The sequence below is a fragment of the Dipodomys merriami genome, unplaced genomic scaffold, assembly GCF_024711535.1.
Source record: "Dipodomys merriami isolate MVZ:Mamm:240054 unplaced genomic scaffold, mDipMer1.0.p SCAF_16, whole genome shotgun sequence".
NCBI lineage: Eukaryota > Metazoa > Chordata > Mammalia > Rodentia > Heteromyidae > Dipodomys > Dipodomys merriami.
This window is the reverse complement of record NW_027202937.1, coordinates 6,786,569-6,813,286: the sequence shown is the minus strand read 5'-3', so window position 1 is coordinate 6,813,286 and position 26,718 is coordinate 6,786,569. Positions and strand designations below refer to the sequence as shown.

The 26,718-nt window shown below is 41.5% G+C and overlaps 1 protein-coding gene across 2 annotated transcripts in view; it reads left to right on the top strand.

Moving 5' to 3' along the window:
* Dnah8 (dynein axonemal heavy chain 8) overlaps positions 1–26,718 on the top strand; it is a 205,509-nt gene that overhangs the window by 20,550 nt on the left and 158,241 nt on the right. For both annotated transcript variants that reach the window (XM_070023840.1, XM_070023841.1), the window contains exons 10-21: positions 3,807–3,914; positions 5,478–5,579; positions 7,113–7,259; positions 8,943–9,140; positions 11,084–11,160; positions 12,387–12,486; positions 13,805–13,924; positions 15,699–15,834; positions 20,046–20,233; positions 23,640–23,720; positions 24,144–24,260; positions 26,168–26,287. In XM_070023840.1, the coding sequence (XP_069879941.1) occupies positions 3,807–3,914; positions 5,478–5,579; positions 7,113–7,259; positions 8,943–9,140; positions 11,084–11,160; positions 12,387–12,486; positions 13,805–13,924; positions 15,699–15,834; positions 20,046–20,233; positions 23,640–23,720; positions 24,144–24,260; positions 26,168–26,287 (1,494 nt within the window). The remainder of the gene's footprint in view (positions 1–3,806; positions 3,915–5,477; positions 5,580–7,112; positions 7,260–8,942; positions 9,141–11,083; positions 11,161–12,386; positions 12,487–13,804; positions 13,925–15,698; positions 15,835–20,045; positions 20,234–23,639; positions 23,721–24,143; positions 24,261–26,167; positions 26,288–26,718) is intronic.

The following is a 26,718-nucleotide window of genomic DNA, read 5'->3' as shown; positions in this document are numbered from 1 at the left end:
TCGGTGTTCTGGTGGTTAATTGTAGATAAGAGTCTCACAGACTTTCCTGCCCAGGCTGGCTTCGAATCTCAATCCTCAGATCTCAGCCTCCTGAGTAGCGAGGATGACAGGTATGAGCCACAGCTGATCTCTTGTGATTTTTGAAGAGATGGTCACATCTTTCACTCAGGTGGCAGTGCTGGCCATATGGTTTGGTTGTCCAACCTCCTTGGGTAATGCTGGCTCATACTAGAGGCAGGGAGAGGAGAAGAGGCTATGACCTCGGTCACTTAGGTCTGCAGGGGAAGGAGTTCCAGGAGTCGGTCCCTCTATCTTAGAGGGCATTGATTGCCAAGAAGTTTGATATGGGAAGAGGGAAGAATGTGGGTTGAGCGCTCTGGGCAGATGCAGTTCCTACTCTCACATGGGAATCCATCGTCTATTAGGGAACACTATGAGAGGGCATCAGAAGACTGGTCAGAGGCAGATTCTGTGCAGATGGTGGGCTTTATTTAAAACTAGGACTATTTGTGTGTTGTTTGCAAGGAATTATGACTTTGTCAGACTCCATTCCTGCTCATTTCTATCTATAGCACCAGCAACTAGAGTTCTGTAGGGAGCCCTTTTACAATTAGTTTATGTAATAACAGAGCTGTCACTTCTTGGGTCTTTCTGCATATATAAGCATGAGTAAAGAAAACTGAATTGTGTAATGCTAGAGAAATAGGGCCATTGCTTGATTCACTCAGGGGCTTGATCCCCTGACTTTATAAGAGGAGCAATTAAAATTTATGTCAGAGAAAAATGAGAATTAGTAGATGTCATAAAGCATTTGAGGTTAACTCATGGGAGTGGAAGGTATAATTATAAAATATCTAGGAATATCTGCAAGTAGCTCTTGCTGTAAAAAAATGGGTATATGAATATTGCAAAATGTTAGCATTTATCAAGTCCAGTGATGGGTATGGGTGGTCATTATACACTGTACATTTCTATATATTTAATGCTTCTCATTGTAAAAACTAAACTTGGAAGAAAAATACAGTGTCTTTTATTGTTGGCAGAACTGTGGATATTAAACTCTACTGATTTCAACTACTTTATTCAAAAGATGTGCTTCAATTCATATCATTTAAAACTCATTTACTTCTGGTGTTTTGTTTTAGTCTAGTAATTTTAAACAGAAACTTCTGTTCAACTGATCTAGGTAGGAAAGTGCTTTCTTCTTATTTTGCTGCTGTTGAGCCTTTCTTAGCCTGTGGTAGAGGAAGCTTTTATGCATTACCTTTGGAAGGACGAAAGTACCAATTGCAGAGAGCCATGTAACTGCTCTTACGCATATACCCACTGCTTCTGTGGCTCAGAAACTCTTGTTTACTTTATTATCATTAAATGTAACCAGCAGTTACTGCTTAGCTTATTACTGTCTCATGGGTGGAAGAATACAAAAGATTCATGTTTGGATTTTTAGTTCATAAATCTTGTGTATGCTCTTCTTCATTGTACTTTAGAGAGATTTACTGTTACGTATTTCACATATAAACATCCAAGCACTCTATATGAATAGGTAAGTCCTGTGAACTCAAGGAGCTGTTATAAATGATGGTTAAAATTTGGATGAAAGACTTGATTTATGTCACCACAGAGGTCTCTTTATTGCTTTATAGTGCTTTGTAGGTTTGGTTTAGCAAGGGTAAGATTTTTATTGTTGTTCTGGTACTGGAGTATGAACTCACATTCTCACTTGGCTCAAGACTGGTTTTTAGCTACTTGAACCACAACTTCACTTCTGGCTTTTTGCTGGTTAATTGGAAATATGCGCCTCACAGATTTTTCTGCCCAAGCTGGCTAGGAACTGTGATCCTTTTATTTCAGCCTCCTGAGTAGCAAGGATTACAGGTGTAAAGCATCAGAATCTGGTGCTAAGTAGGATTTTTTTTTACCTACATATAGAATATGGAGTCTGACATACAAGGTTAATTCTCATGGAATAGTGTTGATTTTCATAAATCACATAAAATTGACTTAGTTATTTTGTAGTTATATTTCACACCTAGCACATATATTAATCAGTTTTTTTCTTGGCTTTATTTATTTCATCACCATTAAAAGGTCTTTTTGTACCTTTGATCTTAACCTAGTAAGTAAAAAGGAAGGTAATCCTTCTCTGTTCTTCCATGGTGATTTGCATTTGGATAGGGAGCCTGGTCTCATAACTTGGGGATGGGACCTTGAGCAAGGTGTTTTGCTCCATATGTCTCTTGTGTTCTCATTTGCACAATGAGATAATACTTAATGCATATTTTAACATCTCAGGATGCCCTTTGCAGAGAGCCAAGTATTATGAATCTTTGTGGGTGGAGCTTGATGACAGTTTAAATAATTAGTTCTCTTTGGGAAGATGGGGTTTTTTGTTTGTTTGTTTTGCTTTGAGTACTATTACTGTGAATTTTGATGTCAACTAAATACCAGTTTGTAGTACAAATTCTCAAGGGAATTTGTCTCCCCACCCCTTCTCCCACCCCCAGACAGTAGGACCAAGACAAGCAAGTTTTGCTCTGCCTTTTTCCCCAGTGGTGGTTTTATTTTATCGTTATCTGAACATGAGAGAATGCAGTCTGTGGCCAGCTACACAACTTCCTTTTTTTTTTTTTGCCTGTTATGGGGCCTGAACTGTGGGCCTGGGCGCTGTCCCTCAGCTCTTCAGCTCAAGGCTAGCACACTACCACTTGAGCCACAGCACCACTTCTGGCTTTTTTTTTTTCTGCTTATGTGGTGCTGAGGAATTGAACCCAGGGCCTCATGCATGCAAGGCAAGCGCTCTACCACTGAGCCACCTTCCCAGCCCCTGGACTTCTACTCTTATCTCTGTTTTAATAAGTCACTCTGTTTAAATAAGTCACTTCATCCCTCATCTTTTTTTTTTTTTTTTTTGTCGGTCGTGGGCTTGAACTCTGGGCCTGGGCGCTGTCCCTCAGCTCTTCAGCTCAAGGCGAGCACTCTACCACTTGAGCCACAGTGCCACTTCCGGTTTTCTAGTGGTTTATTGGAGATAAGAGTCTCACAGACTTTCCTGCCTGGGCTGGCTTTGAACCGTGATCCTCAGATCTCAGCCTCCTGAGTAGCTAGGATTACAGGCGTGAGCCGCCGGCGCCCGGCTCCTCCCTCATCTTTAAAGTCACTTTCACCTGTGAATGTCTTTTTTTTTTTCTGCAGTGCTGAAGATCAACCATTGTACATACTAAGTTGGTGTTCTACCCTTGGCTACCCTTCCTCTGCTAATTCTAACTATCTATCTATCTATCTATCTATCTATCTATCTATTGCAGACCTGTGGTTCAAACCCAGGTCCTCATGTATGCTGGGCAAACACTCTACGAGTGAGCTACATCCCTAACTGAAAATGTTATTATTAAATAAACTTTTAAGTTCAAATTTACAGAAAGATTATAACAATAAGATGATCTCAAACTACTCAAACAAGTCTGAAAAAAAAAAAAAAAGATGATCTCTTTCTCCAGCTTTTCCTGGGAACACCTTACATTAGCTTAGCACAGTTGATATAACTAATGCCCTTCTATCCTTTTTTGGTGGTAGTGAAATTTGAACTCAGGGCCTCAGGTACTCTATTCCTTGAGCCACACCTCCTACTAATGTCCTCTTCCCCCAGCCTCCTCTCCAGGATCCAGTTTAGAATATCATATGCATTTGATGTAATGATGAAAATGTTATTCTATGTTATGTATATTTAGAGTTCTGGCTGTTGCAGGCAGTGACTGTTAATTGATATACCTAGGATAAATTCACTTAATATATTTCAATTTTAGGTTTCCATGGCCCACGGAATACAAAACCTGATTAATGCCATCAGAATGATTCACAGTGTGTCACGGTATTACAACACCTCAGAGAGAATGACTTCTTTGTTTATCAAGGTGAGTTTCTTCTCTCATTTCTTTTTCCTTTCCCCCTCCCTCCCTCCCTCCTCCTTTTTTTGTACGCAGGGTGTCACTGTGTAGCCTAGATAGACCTGAACTCTCAAGTATCTGGCTTCCAGGATAAAAGGTGTGAGCTGCCACACCCACCTGAGAACATTCTTAGTTTCATTTAACTTTTTTTTTCCAATAATGAATCAGACAAATTCTGACCAAAATAAAAGTATTGTAAGTTTCTTTGATCCCCCTTGTCTTGTGATTTTTCCCTACATCTTTCTTCTTTGATTCCTTATTTTTTTGCTGAAAAAAAATGCTTGAGCTTATTTTTTCAGAGAAGGTACACGAGGGAACTTCCTGACCTCCCCTTTAAGTGTCTTTATCTCTTCCTCTCCTCCTTCCTTCCTTCCTTCCTTCCTTCTTTTTTTTTTTTTTTGTTGGTCATGGGACTTGAACTCAGGGCCTGAATGCTGTCCCTCAACTCTTCAGCTCAAGGCTAGCATTCTACCACTTGAGCCACGGCACCTGTTCCAGTTTTTTGAGTGGTTTATTGGAGATAAGAGTCTCATGGACTTTCTTGCCTGGGCTGGCTTTGAAGCTCAATCCTTAGATCTCAGCCACCTGAGTAGCTAGGATTACAGGTGTGAGCCACTGGCACCAGCTTCCCTTTTGTGTGTGTGTGTGTGGGGGGTATTGGGGCTTGAACTCAGGGCCTCAGCACTTTAGCTTTTTCACTCAAGACTAAACTCTACTACTTGAACCATATCTCCACTTTCAGCTTTTTGCTGGTTAACTGGATATAAGTCTCAGATTTGTTTGACTAGGCTGACTTTGAACTGTGATCCTCAGTTCTTAGTCTCCTGAGTAACTAAGATTATAAGTATGAGCTATCAGCACCCTGCTGGAAGCTTCTGTTCATTTGGTTTTATTATCATTATTATTTTTTCCCCCCAGTACTGGGGCTTGAACTCAGGGCCTGGGTACTATCCTTGAGCTGCTTTTGCTCAAGGCTCTACCATTTAAGCCACAGGGCCAATTCTGACTTTTCCTGAGTAGTTTATTGCAGATAAGAGTCTTATGGGACTTTTCTGCCCAGAATAGCTAGGGTTGTAGGCACCAGCCACCGGCACCCAGCCCTCATCATTCTCTCTCTCTCTCTCTCTCTCTCTCTCTCTCTCTCTCTCTCTCTCTCTCTCTCTCTCTCTCCTCTCTCTCTCTCCTCTTTCTCTCTCTCTCTCTCTCTCTCCCTCTCCCCCCCCTCTCTCTCTCTCTTTCTCTCTCTTTTGCTGGTGCTTGTTTCAGACTATATGCTCCCTCACAGCTAGCACCTACCATGTCGGCTTATTGATTAAGGTTGGGTTTTACTAACTTTTTGCTTGGATGATCTTGAATCACAGTCCTCCTGATCTTTGCATGGGATTGGGTTTTCTTTATATTGAAATTTGTATTCCCCACCCCCTCTTTTTTAAATTCCATGATTCTATTCACTCTATAAGTTGAGTACTTAATCATATATGTAAGTTTGTGCACAGATTTTTTTATAGCATTTATCTACATGTATTTTAGGTAACGAATCAAATGGTGACGGCATGTAAAGCATACATTACAGATGGAGGAATAAATCATGTATGGGATCAGGAAACTCCAATAGTACTGAAGAAAATTCAGGTTGGTAAAAGTAGTTTATTTTCACAGTAAATCCTTACAGCTTACTGTTATTTACTTTGTTTATACAGAAAACATTTAACTCTGTGAGAATCACATACAGACTAGCATGAGAATACACACACACACACACACACACACACACACACACACACACACACACACACACACACACACACACACACACACACACACACACACACACACACACACACACACACACACACACACACACACACACACACACACACACACACACACACGTCATTTCTAAATCTCACTGGCCTTGAGAGGAGGACCAGGTTAAAATACGATGCACAGAGGCTGGGAAGGTGACTCAGTGGTAGAGTGTTTGTCTTACATGCACAAGACCCTGGGTTTGATTCCTCAGCACCATATAAGCAGAAAAAGCTGCAAGTGGCACTGTGGCTTAAGTGATAAAGTGCTAGCCTTGAGCTGAAGAGCTGAGGGACAGCGCCCAGGCCCAGAGTTCAGGCCCCACCACCGACAAAAAAAAAAAGATGCACAGAATGGGAACATTTTGAGAGGCTTACACTTCCCTCATCTGAGGAAACATTAGGAGTGAGGCAAAAAAAAAAAAAAAAGCCCAGAAGTAAATGAGCCAGGAGAAAGTGGAACTTGAGGCTTGCGTTGAAAAGCATGTAAGAGGGTGGAGAAATCAATCATAGGTCTGGCAGTGAGAATTGGTCAGAAGAGGATCCGTGTGAAGTGACTCCAGCTGGGAGCCCCTTCCTCCTGGCAGGCATTCAGGATGGAAAGTTATTGCCAATTATATGAACATCCATCCTCCTGGAGTCGAGAGAATTTACTGACAAAGAAAAAGAACCTTTGAGAAGTGAGTCCTCATCAGAAAGCTGTCAAGAAGACTGTCAATAATTTTAAAAAGAATCTGGAGTAGCACCTCGAGTTGATAATACAACACCCTCAGGATGCTGTGGAAGCTGGTGAATAGATTTCACCTTTTTGATGATAGAACAGAAGCTTTTGGAACAAGCTTTGAAAATGTATACAGCATAAACACACACACACACACAGACACACACACAGACACACACACACACACAGACACACACACAGACACACACACACACACAGACACACACACACACACACACACACACACACACACACACACACACGGGAAAGCTACAGAGCAGTGCCTAACAGACCAGCAGTAGCAACAACAAAAGGACTGCAAGAAACAATAGAAGGAACATGTCAGATGGGAAAGGCAACTTTGCTGAGTGCAATTTTATGGGCAATAAGGAGCAAGAGGTGAAAATAGAATATATATATAAAATATAAGATATATAAGATATATATCTCTCTATATAAAGCTGTGTTGATTTGCATAGACCTTAACTATGTAGGCAGACAACTTGAATTTTATTAGCAGCAACAGCCCCTGTGTGAGGGGCTGATGTGATCAGTTCTATGGCAGGATGGGATTTGTGACTTCCTGACTCCAGAGCAAATGTCTCATTGCCCTCTCCTCTTCTTTTCATCCTCTACTAGGATTGCATTTTTTTATTCAAGGAATATCAGGCATCTTTCCACAAAACAAGGAAACAGATTTTAGAGTCCTCAGGGGAAAAATCTTTTGAGGTTTCAGAAATGTATATTTTTGGAAAATTTGAAGCTTTTTGTAAAAGATTAGAGAAAGTAAGTATTCCACATACCCTGCCCTCAAATCATACTATTTTGATTATTTCAGGCTTTCTGTAGTACCTTTGAGAATTACCACTGGGGCGTTCTCCTTTCAGTATTGATCCAACTCATATTATTAAATGGCTCACAGATTCCTGCACTTATTGCGATTGACTTTTCTATCCCTAGTTTTTGCCTTCTCCTAGCTATGGCAAACTTCCCCATCTCTCGGGATGTCAGTTCTGCTTCTGTCTCTGGGTCTGGAACGTACAAGCTTCTGCTCTTGACCACTGCATTAGGCTGAGATGAAGTGCTATGGTAACGGACAGACCCAGGAGCTGTGGGCATGTGTGGAGGCTGGTGTCTGTGCTTCTGGACCAGTGTGTATGGTGTGCTCTTTGGCTTTGTTTTATTTTGTTTTTAGTAGACAGGGTCTTACTCTGTAAATTACTAGCCTGGAAATTGCTATGTGTCTGATGGTGGCCTTGAACTCCTGATCCTTCTGACCGAGCTACCTGAGAATTATAGGAATACACCACCACAATCTGCTTGTTACTTTTGCTTTTAGTGCCTTGCCTAAGAAACTGACATATGAAGAAGGGATATATTTTTAATTAGAAAGATACTGTTATGGTTCAAATTCATAAATAGGCTCATTGGTCAGAGCCCATTCCACAAAGATGTTTATGTTTCACAAGAGCATTACTTTGAGCTGGGTTCTAATCCCCCCTGCCTCCCCAGGAACTAGAAACCTTACCAATTTACAAGTGGATGTACTTTGATCATGGTAGAGTTTTAGAGCTGGATCTTAATTGTCTGTTGGCAGTAAAGCTCTTTGGTGGCATGTCTAACTCTAGACATTTGGAGTCCCAGACAATCCATTGATGCTAGAGGGATGGGGTAGTAATGCCTGGATGCATGAACTGTGCTTTGTCTCTTGAGAGTTCAAAATAAAGTCACAAGAGTTCTGAAGCAGACAAATGCAGCAATCTCTAGAGGTGCAGAGACCTCACCGGATTGCTGGGTTATCCCCTGGGACCACCTATCTTGCAGATGTATTTTTGGTAGGGCTGATAACCTTGCCTTATTATTGTCAGGATTTTCCCATAGTTCACTAGCAATGGTTACTAAGCTGCCTGGATGGGCTTTCCCAAATGAGCAAGGCACAGAATGGGCCCCTGTTAGATTAACCCTGTGAATTCTTTAGTAGTTAAAGAGAGAGTCAGAAGGGCAAAGTCAGATTCTATGAAGGAAAGCTGAGATTCTAAGTGCCAATAAGCAAATGGCAAAGTCAAAGGACAGATAGGGTTGAGGTTGGGGCTGAAAAGCTGATATGGTTCTAGGCCCTATTGCTTGCTTTTTTTTTTTTTTTTTGGTCATGGGGCTTGAACTCTAGGCCTGGGTACTGTCCCTTAGCTCTTCAGTTCAAGGCAAGTGCTCTACCACTTGAGCCAAAGCGTCACTTCTTGTTTTCTGGTGGTTAATTGGAGGTAAGAGTCTCACAAACTTTCCTGCCCAGACTTTGAACCGTGATTCTCAGATATCAGCCTCCCGAATAGCAAGAATTACAGGTATGAGCCACCAGTGTCTGGCTATTGCTTGCTTTTTTGGTCAATGATTCTTCAAGAGTTTGTTAAGAACTAGTTCTAAAGGAGGGTCCTAATATTTTAAAATGACATTTTTCTTTTTTTTTTCAAGATTACAGAAATGATAACAATTGTACAAACATATTCAGCCTTGAATAATTCTACAATAGAAGGCATAGATATTATGGCAATAAAATTCAAAAATATTTATCAAGGGGTTAAGAAAAAGCAATATGACATTCTGGATCCACGAAGGACAGAATTTGACACAGATTTCTTAGAATTTATGGCAAAAATCAGTGGTTTAGAGGTAAGAAGTTATATAAACTTGTACTCAGGAAAGCTGATGAGTGGCCAGTAGTACTGTCCAGTACTGTAATGACAAATGTTCATATATATTAATGTTTGCATACTTCTTATTTTAAAGTCTGGTTACAAACTGATTGAATATATTTGCAGTGTAGATAATTTTTTAAAGTAGCCCACAAAATATTTTCCATCTTGTTGAGCACTGGTGGCTCATGCCTGTAATTCTGGCTACTCAGGAGGCAGAGATCTGAGCATCACTGTTCAAAGCCTGGGCAAGAAAGTCTGTGAGACTCTCACCTCCAATTAACCTCCAGAAGTGGAGCTCTAGCTCAAGGTGGTAAGTGCTAGCATTGAGCAAAAAAGCTCAGGGATAGCACCCAAGCCCTGAGTTCAAGCCTTAGGACCAGCACAAAATACAAACAAAAGAAAAATGGTATTTGATTTTTGTTGTGCCAAGGAATCAGGGGTTCAATAGAGAGTTAGGGAACATAGATGGCCAAGTAAAATGGCTTGGATATTGATAAAACAAATCACATCTTGTTTAACTGATGTGAGGTAGAACAACTTGAGACACACAGGTGGGTCTGGTTGAGACACAGACCTCACTGCCATGATCTAAGGATCCAAGGCAATAAACTGCCTGGCAGTGGGCGGAGTTGATGCTTCAACTGACTTGTTTTCTGATACAAAGCTCTCACCTTCTGCAGGTTTCCTTCCATCTTACTGTATAGTAAGTGGTTGCTCTCCCTCAATGACTGCTTCTTTGCACTCTGGAGTTTAACTACCTCCATCAGTTCAGACCCCTGATTGTAACTAGCTTCTGACCCTTCCTGGCCCTAGAGGAAGAAGGTCCACCAGGGCTTGCTGTGGGTGAACAGATAGCTCCTGCAGCTGTGGCCCACAGAGCTGGCATGGCATCTCTATATGCCTTCTTTATTTATTGAATTTAAAAGTAGCCAGATGCCAGTAGCTCATACTTGTAATCCTAGCTCCTTAGGAGGCTGAGATCTGAGGCTCAAGGTTCAAAGCCAGCCCAGGCAGATAGATCTGAGAGGTTCTTATAACCAGTTAACCAAAAAGCTGGAAGTGGAACTGTGGCTCAACTGGTAGAGTGTTAGCCCTGAGCACAAAAGCTCAGGGACAGGTCCTGTGTTCAAACCTGGCACAAACAAAAACATTATTGAGATATTTTAATTTATCTTTTTTTGCATTAAGTCTTTGAGATCCAGCATGTATTTTTGTTTATTTTTATTATTTTTATTTGGGGGGGGGGTCTGGTCATGGGGCCTAAACTCTGGGCCTGGGCGCTGTCCCTCAGTTCTTTAGCTCAAGGCTAGCACTCTACCACTTGAGCCACAACGCCACTTCCGGCTTTTTTCTTTTTGCTTGTGTGGTGCTGAGGAATCGAACCCAGGGCCTCATGCATGCAAGGCAAGTGCTCTACCACTGAGCCACCTTCCCAGCCCCCCAGCATGTATTTTTATACATCCAGACATTGCACTTTTTTTTCTTTTTGGTCAGTCGTGGGTCTGGAACTCTGGGCTTGGGCGCTGTCCCTCAGCTCTTCAGCTCAAGGCAAGTGCTCTCTCACTTGAGCCATGTCGTCACTTCTGGTTTTCTGGTGGTTCATTGGAGATAAGAGTCTCATGAACTTTCCTGCCTGGGCTAGCTTTGAACTGTGATCCTCAGATCTCAGCCTCCTGTGTAGCTAGGATTACAAGTGTAAGCCACTGGCACCCAGCTCAGACATTTCACTTCTAAGTAGTGACCTGTCAGGTACACAGTAGTGATGCATGGCTTGGTTTCTGCCATGTTGGCTGAGCCTTAGGTAGTATGTCTGTTTGAGGCTATTTTGATTCTGTAAGGAACTCATTACCTTGTTCAACAAAGCTAATCTCTTCCTTGACATTGAACATTACTCAAGTTATTAATGTTTTATTTTAGTTACAAATACAAGGATTTATGAACACTACTTTTGGAAAAATCTTATCATCTCAGCAGGCTCTTCAGCTACTTCAAAGGTATGTATAGTGCTTCTAAGCAGGGTCTTGTCTAGGTAGGATAACTTTCTATCCAAAAATACAAATTTTTTTGAAATCTTTCCTGTATAAACTGTCAAAGTTATAAATATTAGTTTGTTTTCAATGATTACTACATAGACTGGCAAAATGGGGGAGTCCTGTGTCAGAGGCCCTTTTGGATCAATCTCTTTTCCCTCCTTCCTTCCTTCCTTCCTGCCTTCCTTTCTTTCTTTTTTTTTTGTTGGTCGGTCATGTGGCTTGAACTTAGGGGCTGGGTGTTTCCCCTGAGCTCTTTTGCTCAAGGCTACCAGTCTACTACAGGACTTTGAGCCACAGCTCTACGACTAGTTTTTGAGTGGTTAATTGGAAATAGGAGTCTCACAGGGACTTTTTGCCCAGGCTGGCTTCAAACTGTGATCCTCAGATCTCAGCCTTCCGAACCACTGGCACCCAATTTCTTTTCTGAGAGCCAGCAGATCTGTCTTTGGATCTGGCTTGGCCATTGCCCTATACTGTATAGTTGTTCTACCTTGACAGACCATCACAAGATTAAAAGTAGACATGAAATGATTTTGAGATTGACAGAAGTACCATATTTTCTCCTCCCCCCTCTATTCCTTTCTTTACCTATAATATGCTGTTGTCAATTCATTTCTCTTACCAAAACATTATGGCAACACTTCCTGTACATGAGTTAGTGTGCAGTGGAAGTGATGTTTGGCTGACAGTCGGTATTGTGACTGTAGATGTTTGTAACTCTGGAACCATGGATGTTGGCAGTGGTAGTCAGTATGCTTCCCACCATCTCTGCTATATCAACTTCCCATACATCCTTTTAGTATTCATTTAAATGCCACTTTTCCAGGAAAGTCTTTCTTCATTACTCAGCTCCTCAGACTGGCTAAGTTTCCCATTATATGCATTTCCAGTACCCTTCCATCTTTTCATTGTATAGCAAGTGGTTGTCTGCCGTAGTCCCTGCTCCTTTGCAGTCAGGAGTTTGGCCACCACCACCAACCCAGTCCCTGAATCTCTTGACTGTCATCTGTGATGGAAGGGTCTAGGAGAGCCAGGAACATGCCTTGTTTATCATTGTATAACCCAGGATAATGCATGAGGCCTAGCACAACTGTTTGTCAAATGCATGAATAAGCCTTTAGTACTCCAGTAATTCTTAGTATATTTCTCATTTCCCTTTTTAATCACTCATCACGAATTCCTTTCAGATTTCAGAAGCTGAACATTCCCTGTCTGCAGTTAGAAATCAATCGTACAATTGAGCGAATTCTTCAGTATTATGTGGCTGAACTTGAAGCTACTAAGAAGGTAATTGTCAATTTATAAGTAGAATAACACATTAATACCAAAGGGGGAAAAATCGTGTGTGTGTGTGTGTGTGTGTGTGTGTGAGAGAGAGAGAGAGAGAGAGAGAGAGAGACAGAGACAGAGACAGAGAGACAGAGAGAGAGAGAGAGAGAGAGAGAGAGAGAGAGAGAGAGAGAGAGAGAGAGAGAGAGAGAGAGAGAGAGAGAAACTGGGACTTGTCAGGGCCTTGGAGCTCTTGGCTTTTTCACTCACTTCTTTTAGCTGGCTAATTAGAGATAAGAGTGTCATGGACGTTCCTACTCGGGCTGGCTTTTAATTGCAATCCAAAAATCTCAGCCTCTTGAGTAGCTGGGATTACTGGTGTGAGTTACCAGTGCCAGTCCTGGCCTTGAACTCAGGGTCTGGGCATTGTCCCCGAGCTTTTTGCTCAATACTAGCACTGTACCACCACTTCTGGCTTTTTCTGTTTATGTGGTACTGAGGAATTGAACCCAGGACTTCATGCATGCTAGGCAAGCACTCTACCACTAAGCCACATTCCCAGCCCAAAAAATTCTTAAAAGTATCTGCCAAGGTTTTCAGAACCATTCTTTTATGTGAAGGACAGGGAGGCACCTCAGTAATGTGGGAAGGAACTGACAGCATACTGCTGGACATCTAGCACCACACTTCTTTGCTCATAAGAACTATCTTCTTAAGCCAGTACCATGGCTCACACCTGTAATCCTAGCTACTCAGGAGGCTGAGCTCTGAGGATCTCAGTTGAAAGCCAGCCCGGGCAGGAAAGTCTATAAGACTCTTAACTTCAATTAATACCAGAAAACCAGAAGTAGTGCTGTGGTTCAAGTGGTAGAGTGCTAGCCTTGAGCTGGAGAGCTATAGGACAGTACCTAGGCCCAGAGTTCAAGCCCCAGGAATGAAGGGCGGGGTAGGGTGGGGTGGGGAGAAACCCAACTGTCTTCTTTTGCCATAGTAGTCATTTGTGTATACAGGTGCGCATTTAGGTTCACCATTTTTTTCATACTGGTTCTGGAGAGAATTACAGTGGATACTGCAAAGCTCTTCTTTTGAATACCTCTTTAAGATTTGAGATAAGGGCAGAAGAAAATGTAATAGGAAACAAAGGTTAAAAGAAGATTAAGTATCACATGTTATAAATACTGTTTTTGATCTATGGGTTATCTTCTCTGAAATATATTTACATATTTATTAAGTATCTCTTGTATATATAACATGTAATAATGGTGTGAATATAGCTGTGCTTTTTTTCTTTTTTCCATTGTATTGAGTTTAAACATTAGCATATTTTTAATTACAGCTTTATCATTCTCAAAAAGAAGACCCCCCTCTTGCTCGCAATATGCCCCCTATAGCAGGAAAAATCCTCTGGGTGAGACAGCTCTATCGGCGGATAAATGAGCCCATCAACTATTTTTTTGTAAGCTAAACCATTAATTAAATTTATAATATGCAAATTCTGGTGGTTGGGATGCAAGATTACATTACAAATGCATTGTATCCTGTCCTGCTTGTGCTCAACAAAGCAGTTGGAATCAGTGCTTCTACCGAGCAAAGGAAATTTAGCTTATAAACGTACTGGAGAGAGACAAGGCCAGGGCTTTTCCGTTCAGCTGATAAGCCAGTTCAATTACAGTTATCTCTACATTGGAGAGTTTTATATTGCTATGTCTTTTAACAACACAAGGCACTTGATAAAGGCTTTTAAATACAACTGCTTTGCAAACACAATAAAGTGCTAGCCTGCCACTGAAGCTTGCATTCCGTGGGGACTGATAGGTCACTGATGTGTATGTAATGTAAGAGACTGTGGGTGTGCTTACATGAGGAACTGAGCCCTGGATGGGGAATGGCAGAGTGCACGCATGCCCTGCACTCTTGAGATGATTACACTTCTGAAAAACATCCATTGACTTGTGGAGCTGCCACTTTGTCCTTTTGTCCTTTTGTGGTTTTTTTTTGTTTTGTTTTTAGTTTCGTTCTTATTTAAGAGACAACGTAGCTGAAATAGAGTTGATTTGTTTGATGCTTATATCTACATACAGAACAGAATTGCTACAAATGATAGTCTTGCGAGTAACTTTGTTTAAAGGACATTACTAAATATGTTTCTGCTATTTCTCTTTAGCTGCCATCATTTATGGGGAATATTAAAAATTAAAATTCTGGCCTTAGATCAGAAACCACCCTGGCCTCTTTTTGAAACTTCATCCCTTCCATTTGTATTTGTATTTTTATTTTTGTAAGTTTTAAAATTTGTTTTTGTCAGTTGTAGGGCTTGAATTCAGGGTCTGGGTGCTGTCCCAGAGCTTTTTTGCCCAAGGTTAGTGCTCTACTACTTTGAACCACAGCGCCACTTCCAGTTTTCTGGGGGCTAGTTGGAGAGAGGAGTCTCACAGCTTTTCCTGCCTGGGCTGACTTTGAACTGCAATCCTCAGATCTCAGTTACCTGCGTAGCTAGGATTACAGGCGTGAGCCACCAGTGCTCCCTCATTCCTTCAATCTTCAGCAAAAGGGAATTTGTTTTTTTATCCTTTCGTAGATGGCTACTGTTTTTTTAAATTGTTTTATTGTTATTATAGAGGTGATGTACAGAGGAGTTATGCTTTTAGGAAAGTACCCTCATGTTCACAGTTCAAGGAAACCCAGACAGAAAAGTGGGGATGGGGTTAGAAAATTGGAGGTGGGGCTGGGAAGGTGACTCAGTGGTAGAGTGCTTGCCTTGCATGCATGAGGTACTGGGTTCGATTCCTCAGCACCACATACACAAAAAGACAAAAACTGGAAGTGGCGCTGTGGCTCAAGTGGTAGAACGCTAGCCTTGAGCTGAAGAGCTGAGGGACAGCGCCCAGGCCCAGAGTTCAGGCTCCACAACCAGACCCCCCCGCAAAAAAAAAAAAAAAAAAGAGAAAAAGAATTGGAGGTAGAAATAACTAATGTCTGAATCTGGCTATGGGTGGTAAATAATCTCCTTTATGTCTTCATCTTTCCAGTGTTCTCTTTCTACTGATAAGGCTTACCCTCTCCTGATTCTAGCTTCTCTTGCCTTTCCTACCTCCATCTTTTTCTGAGGCCAAATCTAAATTGCTAGCACAATTATATGATGCCTTTAAAGTATCAACAATTTATGAAAAAGAATCTGCAGCCTCTTAAAATGCACCTCTTTTGCTTTTGTCCCTTAAAAAAATAAACAGAAAAACTCAGACATTTTATCAAGTAATGAAGGGAAAGCTGTGATCCGACAGTACAACAAAATCTCCTATGTCCTAGTGGAATTCGAGGTGGTGTACCACACGGCCTGGGTCAAAGAGATTTCACAGTTACACTACGGTGAGTAGCAGACCGGGGCTTGCTACTTCTGAATGAGTTCCTGACGCCAGAGAATTTTTTTTTATGAATGTGAGGCTATTCAAAGTTTAGATTTAAGGATGTACAATGGTTTATTTGTTTATAGTTGTTAAGATTCTGGCATTTCAAGCAAAAGTTGTCATGACCTTTAAAAGTGATAAACTAAGTTATGACTTTCTTTGGAAAACAGTATTTAAATGTGAACATATCTCTGGAGATATCTCATAGACTTAGGTTTTACTAGTCATTTTCTTCTTCTTGTTACAGATTCAAAGGTTAGTCCCATGTCAGAGGAGAAAAATAAATTTGTAGCCTCTTCTCTCTGTGTCTTCTGTCTCTGTCTGTCTCTCCCCTGCCCCCTTTTCGCGTTCCTTCTTGTTTTCTTTTCCTATTGCTAAATTCATTTCAGTTTTAAGCTCTAGCATTTTAAAAGTGTTGGGGTTTGGGCTTTGGATAGAGTTGAATTCAGGATTAGGCATAACTCTTTCCTTTCGCCTTCCTGGCATTGTGTAGGATATGGATCCTGTGTGGACTCAATTATTGGTCAGCTAATCTGCCCATTTTGTCCTTCCTTAATCTTGACCTCTTAATCATAACTTGAACTCTAAGCCCTTGCCCGTGACTTTGGTGGAACTATATGGTGTACTGTAATTGTTCTCACTCTTCAGTCCGATCACCTCTGAGCAGGGATGGAACTGCAGGGACAGGTGGGACAAATTTTTCTGTCACTCCCAGTAGGGAGATGGGGCGCAGGGCCATTCCTATTTCTACTTCTTGGTTTCAGTGCTCATATTGTTTAGCTCTGGGGACAGAGGTGCTGTCCACAGGCCACTGATTCCCTGCTAAGCAAATCCTAGACCCCAGGGACCCTACCCTGCAGGTGCCATCCGTAACTAGCACCATAGTTAAACTTGCAGTAAGCACTTTTTCAGGCCAGTTCTTGGGGGTAACTGCTATATGTGGGATCTATGGATCATAATGCAAACCTCTAACTATACCACTACTTTCAAAGGAGTACCAAGGTAAGTTTAAACTGGGTGCCAGTGGCTTATTCCTGTAATCCTAGCTACCCAGGAAGCTGAGTTCCGAGGATAGAGGTTCGAAGCCAGTCTGGGGCAGATAAATTCAAGAGACCTTTATCTCCACTAACCAACAAAAAACTGCAAGTAGACATGTGGCACTAGTGGTAGAATACCAGCCTTGAACCAAAAAAGCTAAGCGAGAGGATGAGGCCTTGGGTTTAAGCTCCAGTACACACACACACACACACACACACACACACACACACACACACACACACACACACACACACACACACACACACACACACACACACACACACACACACACACACACACACACACACACACACACACACACACACACACACACACACACAGCTCCAGTACACACACACACACACACACACACACCCTCCCTTATTTGCCTTTTTCCATAGTTTAAGTGTTAAACTTTGTGTTTGTGAGTGTGTGTATGCATGTGAGTGTGTGTATGCATATGCGTGTGTGTGTGTGCCAGTACTGGGTTTTAAGTCAGATTATGAGTTCAGTGCATCTTGATCAATGTCACTTCTTCTAAATAGAATTTTTAAGAATGGAGGGCTGGGAAGGTAGCTCAGTGGTAGAGCGCTTGCCTTGCATGCCTGAGGCCCTGGGTTCGATTCCTCAGCACCACATAAGCAAAAAGAAAAAAGCTGGCAGTGGCGCTGTGGCTCAAGTGGTAGAGCGTTAGCCTTGAGCTGAAGAGCTGAGGGACAGCGCCCAGGCCCAGAGTTCAGGCCCCACGACCGGACCCCAAAAAAAAAAAAAAAAAAAAGAATGGAAGCATGGAGTATGTACTTTTTGCTTCTGCAATGCCCCCACTTTTCTTCTTCTTCTTTCTTCTTCTTCTTCTTCTTCTTCTTCTTCTTCTTCTTCTTCTTCTTCTTCTTCTTCTTCTTCTTCTTCTTCTTCTTCTTCTTCTTTCTTCTTCTTTCTTCTTCTTCTTTCTTCTTCTTCTTTCTTCTTCTTCTTTCTTCTTCCTCCTCCTCCTCCTTCTTATTTTTTTTTTCTGTAATAGGAATTGAACCCCCAGGCTTCCTTATGCTAGGCAAGTACTCTGCCACTTGACCTACATACCCAGCTATCTACATATTTTTTGTCCTACTAGTTTTTTTTGTTTGTTTGTTTGCATCATCCCTGAGCTTTTGTTCAAGGCTGGCACTTGAGCCACAGCACCATTTCTGGCTTTTTCTGTTTATGTAGTACTGAGGGATCAAAACCAGGGCTTCATGCATGCTAGACAAGCACTCTACCACTAAGCCACATTCCCAGTCCCTGTCCTACTAGTTTTTATGTACACATACCTTCCTTTATTTGAACACATTCAAAACAAGCTCAACATATACTTGTTCCATGAAAGCCCTTTCTTAATCTTCCTTGGAACAAAATAATGCCTCGCTCCTCCAGAGTCTTTTTTTTTGGGGGGGGGGGTCCGGTCGTGGGGCCTGAACTCTGGGCTTGGGTGCTGTCCCTCAGCTCTTCAGCTCATGGCTAGCGCTCTACCACTTGAACCACAGTGCCACTTCTGGCTTTTTTCTTTTTGCTTATGTGGTGCTGAGGAATCGAACTCAGGGCCTCATGCATGCAAGGCAAGCGCTCTACCACTGAGCCACCTTCCCAGCCCTCCTCCAGAGTCTTTATACATCTGTCTTATCTGCTCTACACAGTCTTTTTTTTTTTTTGTTTGTTTGAACTCAGGGCCTGGGCTTTGTCCCTGAGCCTCTCGGTGTTCAGGGCTAGCACTCCACCACTTGAGCCACAGCACTATGTCCAGCTTTTTGTGTTTATGTGTACTGAGGAATCGAACCTAGGACTTCATGCATGCTAGGCAAGCACTCTACCACTAAGCCTTATTCCCAGCTTTGCTCTATACATTCTAAGACATGTTCTGTGTCTGTCATCTTGAATTCTTTAACTGTCAATGCTAACTTTTTACATTTTCTTTTTTCGCTTTTGGTACTAGTCATGGGGCTTGAATTTAGGGCCTGAGTGCTGGTCACTGAGCTTTTATGCTAAAGGCTAGCACTCATCCACTTAAGCCAAAGCTCCACTTCTGGCTTTTGGAAGGTTAATTGGAGATAAGAGTGTCACTAACTTTTCTGCCTGGACTGGCTTCCTACCATGATCCTCAGCTGTCAGCTTCCTGAGTAGTTAGTATTGCAAGCATGAGCCACCTGTCCCCAGCTCAACATGGAGATTTAATTTAGGGAAACTTCAAGCCCCTTTAGGATCCAGGCAGAAAAAAGTTTGAAGTCTATGGTGTGTATCATCTTTTGTAGTTCTGTTCCTCTTACCATTCTTTTTTAGGGGTTAAGTCATAACACACAATATAAGCTATATGTGGGATCTAGACCTTAAAAATAAATGACAGAAGTAAATAATGGGGATTATTTTGGAGTGGAAACTAGTGGCGGGTGAAAGGAGAGGATGAATATGATTGAAATATTTTATACACACGTATGAAGATAGAATAATGAGTGATAGGATAGGAATGAATAAGAAATAGAAGGGGAGAATTTGATCAGGTTACACCATGTGCATGTATGGAAATACCAAAATGAGGACTTTTGTATAATTATCATATGTTAATAAAAAATAAGCAGCAGGTATCTTCGATCTACTCAGTAAAGTGTTGCAGGCCACAGGACAATGTCTTGGTCAAATACGATTTATCTGTGATATCGTACAGATACTGTACTTGCATTTCTCTGAGTCCTGAGTGCTAGCTATGTGCCAGCTACTGTGCCTTAGCACTGGAGCCTCCAGAATTATCGTATTACCTTTAAGAAAGAAGTGAACCAGTCAGGTGCCGGTGGCTCATGCCTGTAATCCTAGCTACATAGGAGGCTGAAATCTGGGGATCTCGTTTCAAAGCCAGTCCAGGCAGGAAAGTCCATGAGACTCTTATCTCTGATAAATCACCAGAAAACCAGAAGAGGCACTGTGGCTCAAGTGGTAGAGTGCTCTCCTTGAGCTGAAGAGCTGAGGGACAGCACCCAGGCCCAGAGTTCAGGCCCCACGACCAGAAAAAAAAAAGGAAGTGAACCATTCAGTGGCAAAAGCCATGTCATGTACGTACCCTTAAGCAGGAAGGAAGTCAGAGTGAGCAGTGTCCCTACTCATCCTCCACAGCCTTACAAGCCACGCTTTTCGTGCGACATCCAGAAACAGGAAAGCTGCTGGTCAATTTTGATCCCAAAATTTTGGAAGTTGTTCGGGAAACCAAGTGTATGATCAAGATGAAGTTGGATGTTCCCGAACAGGCAAAGAGATTGTTAAAATTGGAAAGTAAATTGAAAGCAGACAAACTATATTTGCAGGTAAGATAGATAGATGGAGTTTTCTGATTATTTTTTGAAAGAGGATTTTGTTGTTGTTGTTGTGTGTATCCCTACAGGTATGCTGACATGAAGAGGAAGTTTGTCATGATGTTGATTCTTTTTTATGTTATGGGGCTTGAACTCAGGGCCTGGGCACTATCCCTGAGCCTCTTTGTGCACAAGGCTAGCACTGTACCACTTGAGCCACAGTACCACTAAGATGTTGATTCTTGACAGACGTAAAATGCTGACTTTCAGACACAGGAAAGACTAGAGGTGGAAAGTAGGAAGGGAGAAGAGCATTAGACTTACTCTTAGACTTCTGGACAATAAATGAGAGGATAGTGATTTTGAAAAAGGTGTTCATAATTTTAAGGACTAAGTAGATTAAATTTAATAATGTATTTAATACTTGAGTACTAATAAGATAAAAGTTAAGAAAGAGGCTGGGTGCTGGTGGCTCGTACCTGTAATCCTAGCTACTCAGGAGGCTGAGATCTGAGGATTGGCAGTCTGTGCAGGAAAAGTCCATGAGACTCTTACCTCCAATAAACCACCATAAAACCAGAAGTGGTGCTGTGGCTCAAGTGGTAGCATGCTAGCCTTCAGCTAAAGCGCTGAGGACGACAGTGCCCAGGCCTGGAGTTTAAGCCCCGGGACTGACAAAACAAACAAACAACAAAGCATGCATGGAAAGCATTCTTCAACATTGTGGAATAGGGGGATATTCCCAGGCCAGTTTACTGGTGGCCAGACTAAAATTCAAAGAAAAAACAACAGAGAAAATGGTTTTAAAAAAAAAAGTGACATTCAAGCCAGGTGCAGGTGGCTCACACCTGTCATCCTAGCTACTCAGGAAGTTGAGAGCTGAGGCTTGAAGTTCAAAGCCAGCCCAGGCAGGAAACTCCAATTAACCACCAGAAAACTGGAAGTGGCACTGTGGCTCAAGTGGTAGAGCAGTAGCCTTGAGCTGAATTGCTTAGGGACAGCGCCCAGACCCAGAGTTCAAGACACATGACCGACAAAAAAAAAAAAAAAAAAAGAAAGAAAAAAGTGACATTGTAGAAGATGAATCAAAATATATTCAAATCCTAACACACAGTTTCTATGAAGAGAGTGTAAGTACAACTAGGATTCTTTAGAATAGCAGTTCAAACATAAGATGTAGTGCATCACAGGTGGCTCAGGCCTGTAATCCTAGCTACCCAGGAGGCAGAACTCTTGAGGATTGTGGTTCAAAGCCACCCTGGACAGACAAATCCATGACTTTTATTTATGTATTTAAGTTAATTAATTAGTTAATTAATTTTTTCAGTCATGGGGCTTAAACTCTGGGCCTGGGCGCTCTTCCTCAGCTTTTCAGCTCAAGGCTAGCGCTCTACCACTTGAGCCATAACACCACTTCTGGTTTTTTGGCAGTTAATTGGAGATAAGAGTCTCATGGACTGCCCCAGCTGGCTTTGAACTTTGATCCTTAGATATCAGCTTCCTGAGTAGCTAGGATACAGGTGTGAGCCAGCGGTGCTTACCTCCAATTAAACAGCAAAAAGCCAGAAGTGGAGGTGTGGCTAAAGTGATAGCACACTAGCTTTGAGCGGAAAAGCCAAGTGAGAAAGTTATACCCTCTGTTTAAGCCCCAGTACTGACACAAAAGTAAAAGCAACAAACTCTACTAATCTCAGCATTCTTTGGGTTCTTCAGGATGGCTGTCGACATATAGTTGGGATGTATAGGAAAACATCTAAGTACAAGAATGTTCTTTCCAGCATTACTGGCAACAGTAAAAGATGAATCTGAATCCAACAGTAGAGATTGATTAAATATGGGTCATGGAATAAATACAGAACAGTTAATAGAACTGCTGATTACTCAATGAGAAAGATTTCTGTTTGCTCTGATGCAAAGTGGGTTAACTATTTTCATAATCAGTCCTGACATAAGTAAATACAGACTTCTTGTTTCTGGCCAGAAGGAATAATATCTGACATTTTCAATATGTCACTGTATTTAAGACTCTTGGTTTAATTAAAATCCATGTCTGGGTATAAGGGTAAACAGATAATGAGGGAGTCCTTTTGGAATCAAACACAAATCAAAGACGATTTCAAAATTTTGTCCCATTAGAAATTATAATTTAAAATTAGAGTTATATGTGAAACTAAGGATCACTAAGGCTAAGAATATTAGAATAGTGATTCCCCCCCCCCAAACAGTTCTTTCAGAGTAACAGCTATATTGAAATATAATTCACAAGGCATGCAATTTATCCTCCAAATATATAATTAAATGGTTTTGTATATCCACAAAGCTTCACATTCAATTTTAGAACATTTTCATCTCCCCTCCCCCAAAGAAATGCCATTTCCACTAGAGTTTGTTTGCCATTTTCCTTCTGTTCTCCCCAAACTCAGCCCTGGAAACTACCCAGGCCCATTGTCTCTGAGGATTTGCCTGTTCTGGACATTCATACACATGGAATTAGGTCATATGTGGTCCTTTTCTTGGATTTTTTTTTTCACAGTTGCTTATTCTACTGTGGATGTAAAGGACTAGCTAATTTATTTAGTTTCGAGAAGCAATTGTGACCTTAGAGATGAGTAAGTTTTAATGTGTTAGAAGATAATAAAGAGAAGGGGAAAATGTATAAGATTCACAAACAGGTAATTATCCCCACAATTTAAAATAAATATGACACCCACCAAGAGAAATAATCAATATGAAAAATGAAAATCCAAGTAGTGCCATTAACTTGTTGTTTAAAGAGAGACTGCTCAGAGAGCCAGGCAACTGGCTGAGATCTGAAGACCACAGTTCAAAGCCAGTCTGGGCAAGAAATTCCATGAGATTCTTATCTCCAGTTAACCAGCAAAAAGCCAGAAGTAGCTGGGTGGCTTAAGTGGTAGAGCTCCAGCCTTGAGTGAAAAAGCCAAGCAAAAGTGAGAGACTATGAGTTCAAGCCCCAGTGTTGCATGAAAAAAAAAAAAAAAGAATGCACAGGTAATTTAGAGGTGATAAAAAATATAGTCAATTGGTATAAATTTAAATTAGCATCTCTCTCTTCATGATAGCAAGACTTGAGACAACAGGTCTGGTCTGAATAAAAATGTGACTACTGCTGGGCACTAGTAATCCTACCTACTCCGAAGGCTGAGATCTGAGAATTGAGGTTCAAAGCCAGTCCTGTCAGGAAAGTCCTGTGAGACTCTTATCTCCAAATAATCACCAGAAAACTGCAAGTGGTACAGTGGCTCAAGTGGTAGAGTACTTGCTGAAGAGCTGAGAGACAGTGCCCAGGCCCAGAGTTCAAGCCCCACAACCGACAAAAAAAAAAAAAAAAAAAAAAAAAAGTGACTACTGCCTTTAAGTGAATTAAGGTAATATATACTATTCTACTTTTTTTAAACAGGGTCTTCTGCAGTATTATGATGACCTATGTCAGGAAGTGCCTTCTGTATTTGTTAATCTGATGGCTCCTAAAACAAAACAGGTTGGGAATGTTGAAGATTTTTTTAAATTTTCCTGTTATTTAAAATTAGACTCCTGATATATATATATATATTATATGGATTTTGGACCACATAGTCTTGCTTATCCTCTGTCTTTCTAGTTAAACTTCATAGCTCTCATTTTTACCCCTATAGAACAATTTCTTGTCTAAGTTTTGTTGCCTTTGAAAAATAACTTAATCTAAAAAAATCACAAGCAGTTTCTGAAAATCCACAGTTGGCTTCCAGGACAGCCAATGATGATTTCAAACAAAAAGTCACTTTTTTTATTAGGCGTGTGGGAAAACACAGTTAAGGAAAATTAGTTTGTAAAATTTGTAGCAAATAAGATAAATCCTTTTTTATAAACACAGATGCTCTCATTAACAGGGAAGCTGTTATGTTTTACCTCTTTTGTTCCCCAGGTGGAGTTTGTGTTGAGGCAGGGTCTCACAGTCCTAACATGGTCATCTTTAACTCTGGAACGCTTCTTTCATGAAGTTGAGTCTGTTTTGGATATGTTTAATCAACTTTTAAAGAAGGTAAATTGATACACATTAAAAATCTGAATACAGGGCTGGGAAGGTGGCTCAGTGGTAGAGCGCTTGCCTTGCATGCTCAAGGCCCTGGGTTCGATTCCTCAGCACCACATAAGCAAAAAGAAAAAAGCCGGAAGTGGCGCTGTGGCTCAAGTGGTAGAGCACTAGCCTTGAGCTGAAGAGCTGAGGGACAGTGCCCAGGCCCAGAGTTCAGGCCCCACGACCGGACCCCAAAAAAAAAAAAAAAATCTGAATACAGTCATATTCAGACTATAAGTATTGATTTGATTAAGGATCGAAGTTTTTTAATGAGTATGATTTATTTAAACAAATATCCATTAGTTAAAAAGTAATGTTTTTGGCTTCTTTTGCTGATTTTAGTCTATCTTTTTCTCTGCGGGGGCGGCAAGGAAAGCATGTATCCTTGGGCTTGAACTCAGGGCCTTGTGCTCTTGCTTGATTTTTTTCACTCAAGTCTAATGCTCTACCCCTTGAACCACAGCCTTGTGCTCAGCTTTTTTTTTAAACTTCTGGCTTTTAGTTGGTTAATTAGAGATAAGAATCTCAAAGGCTTTTCTACCCTGATTGGCTTTGAACTGTGATATTCAGATCTTAGCCTCCTGAGTAGTTAAGAATTACAAGTGTGAGCCACCAGTGTGCAGCCACTGATTTGGGTCTATTTCATCTACGTTGTCTTGTGCTTACTCCTGAATTACTACCTCTGCCTTCAATATGCTAAAATGATGGCTCAGTTCCAACCCAGGGTGTTGAAGGCGGAAAAGTGGAGTGTTTAAATATTATTATGAAGGCACTTAATGTTAAGTAGGTGAGGTGTTAGTGTAATGGGAGATACTGTCTATTATTTTCTGATATGTTTGCTGCATAGACTGTGCATTTTTTTTTTTTTTGTCAGTCATATGGCTTGAACTCTAGGCTTGGGCACTGTCCCTCAGCTCTTCAGCTCAAGGCCAGCGCTCTACCACTTGAGCCACAGCGCCACTTCTGGTTTTTTTCTTTTTGCTTATGTGGTGCTAAGGAATCAAACCCAGGGCCTCATGCATGCAAGGCAAGCACTCTACCACTGAGCCACCTTCCCAGCCCCCCACTTCTGGTTTTCTAGTGGTTTTACTGGAGATAAGAGTCTCACAGACTTTCCTGCCCAGGCTGGCTTTGAACCGTGATCCTCAGATCTCAGCCTCCTGAATAGGATTGCAGGCGTGAGCCACTGGCACCCAGCTCGTGCATATGTTTTTATTTATTTTATTTTATTTTATTTTTTGGTTCTGATCGTGGGGCCTGAACTCTGGGCCTGGGCCCTGTCCCTCAGCTCTTCAGCTCAAGGCTAGCGCTCTACCACTTGAGCCACAGCGCCACTTCCGGCTTTTTTCTTTTTGCTTATGTGGTGCTAAGGAATCGAGGGCCTCATGCATGCAAGGCAAGTGCTCTACCACTGAGCCACCTTCCCAGACCGTGCATATGTTTTTAAATGCACTCATCTGTCTGTCATTGTATCAGCATGTTATAGACAAACTCAGAATCAGATAAACCCACAGAGGATCTGCCTTTCCTAGCTATGTGTTCCTCTGTAGGTTACTTGACTTCTCTGAGCCCTGGTGTCTTTCTTTACAAAGCCAGGTTATTGATGCTTCCTTTTCTGGAAGGAGGATCAGAGGATCACATGCAGGAATACAGTATGAGGTGATTGGCGTGTGGCTGCTCAAGGAAACATATGTTGCATGCCAAGCGTTCTTGATACACGTATTCCAAAAACTTGACCAAATTATGCTTGACTCAAGATACAACTTCCCAGATCTAGTCTCCTACATCAATTTATTCTTCTTCTATGTTTTGGGTGCAAAGCTAGTGCTAAAGGATAAAAGGATTATTGATTTGGATTTTGTTGTTGGTAGGTCAGTGACTTGTGTGAAATGCATATTGATACAGTTCTCAAGGAGATAGCCAAAACTGTGTTGATATCTTTGCCTGAAACTGGTGCTACCAGAGTAGAAGATATGCTGACCCTCAATGAGGTATGCAATATAATCATATTGTAATCACAGAAGTACTAAGCTACAAAATGAAATGTGAATTATTTATTTTTAATTTATTTGTTTTTATTTATTTTTTTGTCAGTCATGGGGCTTGAACTCTGGGCCTGGTGGCTGTCCCTGAGCTCTTTTTTGCTCAATGCTAGTACTCTACCACTTTGAGCCATAACACTACTTTTGGTGGCTAATTGGAGATGAGCATCTCATGGACTTCCCTGCCCAGGGTTGGCTTTGAACCAGATCTTAGCCACCCACTCTGCTGGTTTGAGTCACCATGCTGGGTCTTTTTTGATAGGTCTGAAGATGGCTCCTTTCCCAGCGGTGCAGTCTGGTTGCATCCATTTCATTTCTTTTGGCCCATTCATAACAAAATCATTTTCTTGTGGTGTGTATTTATAACTGTGTTGACAATA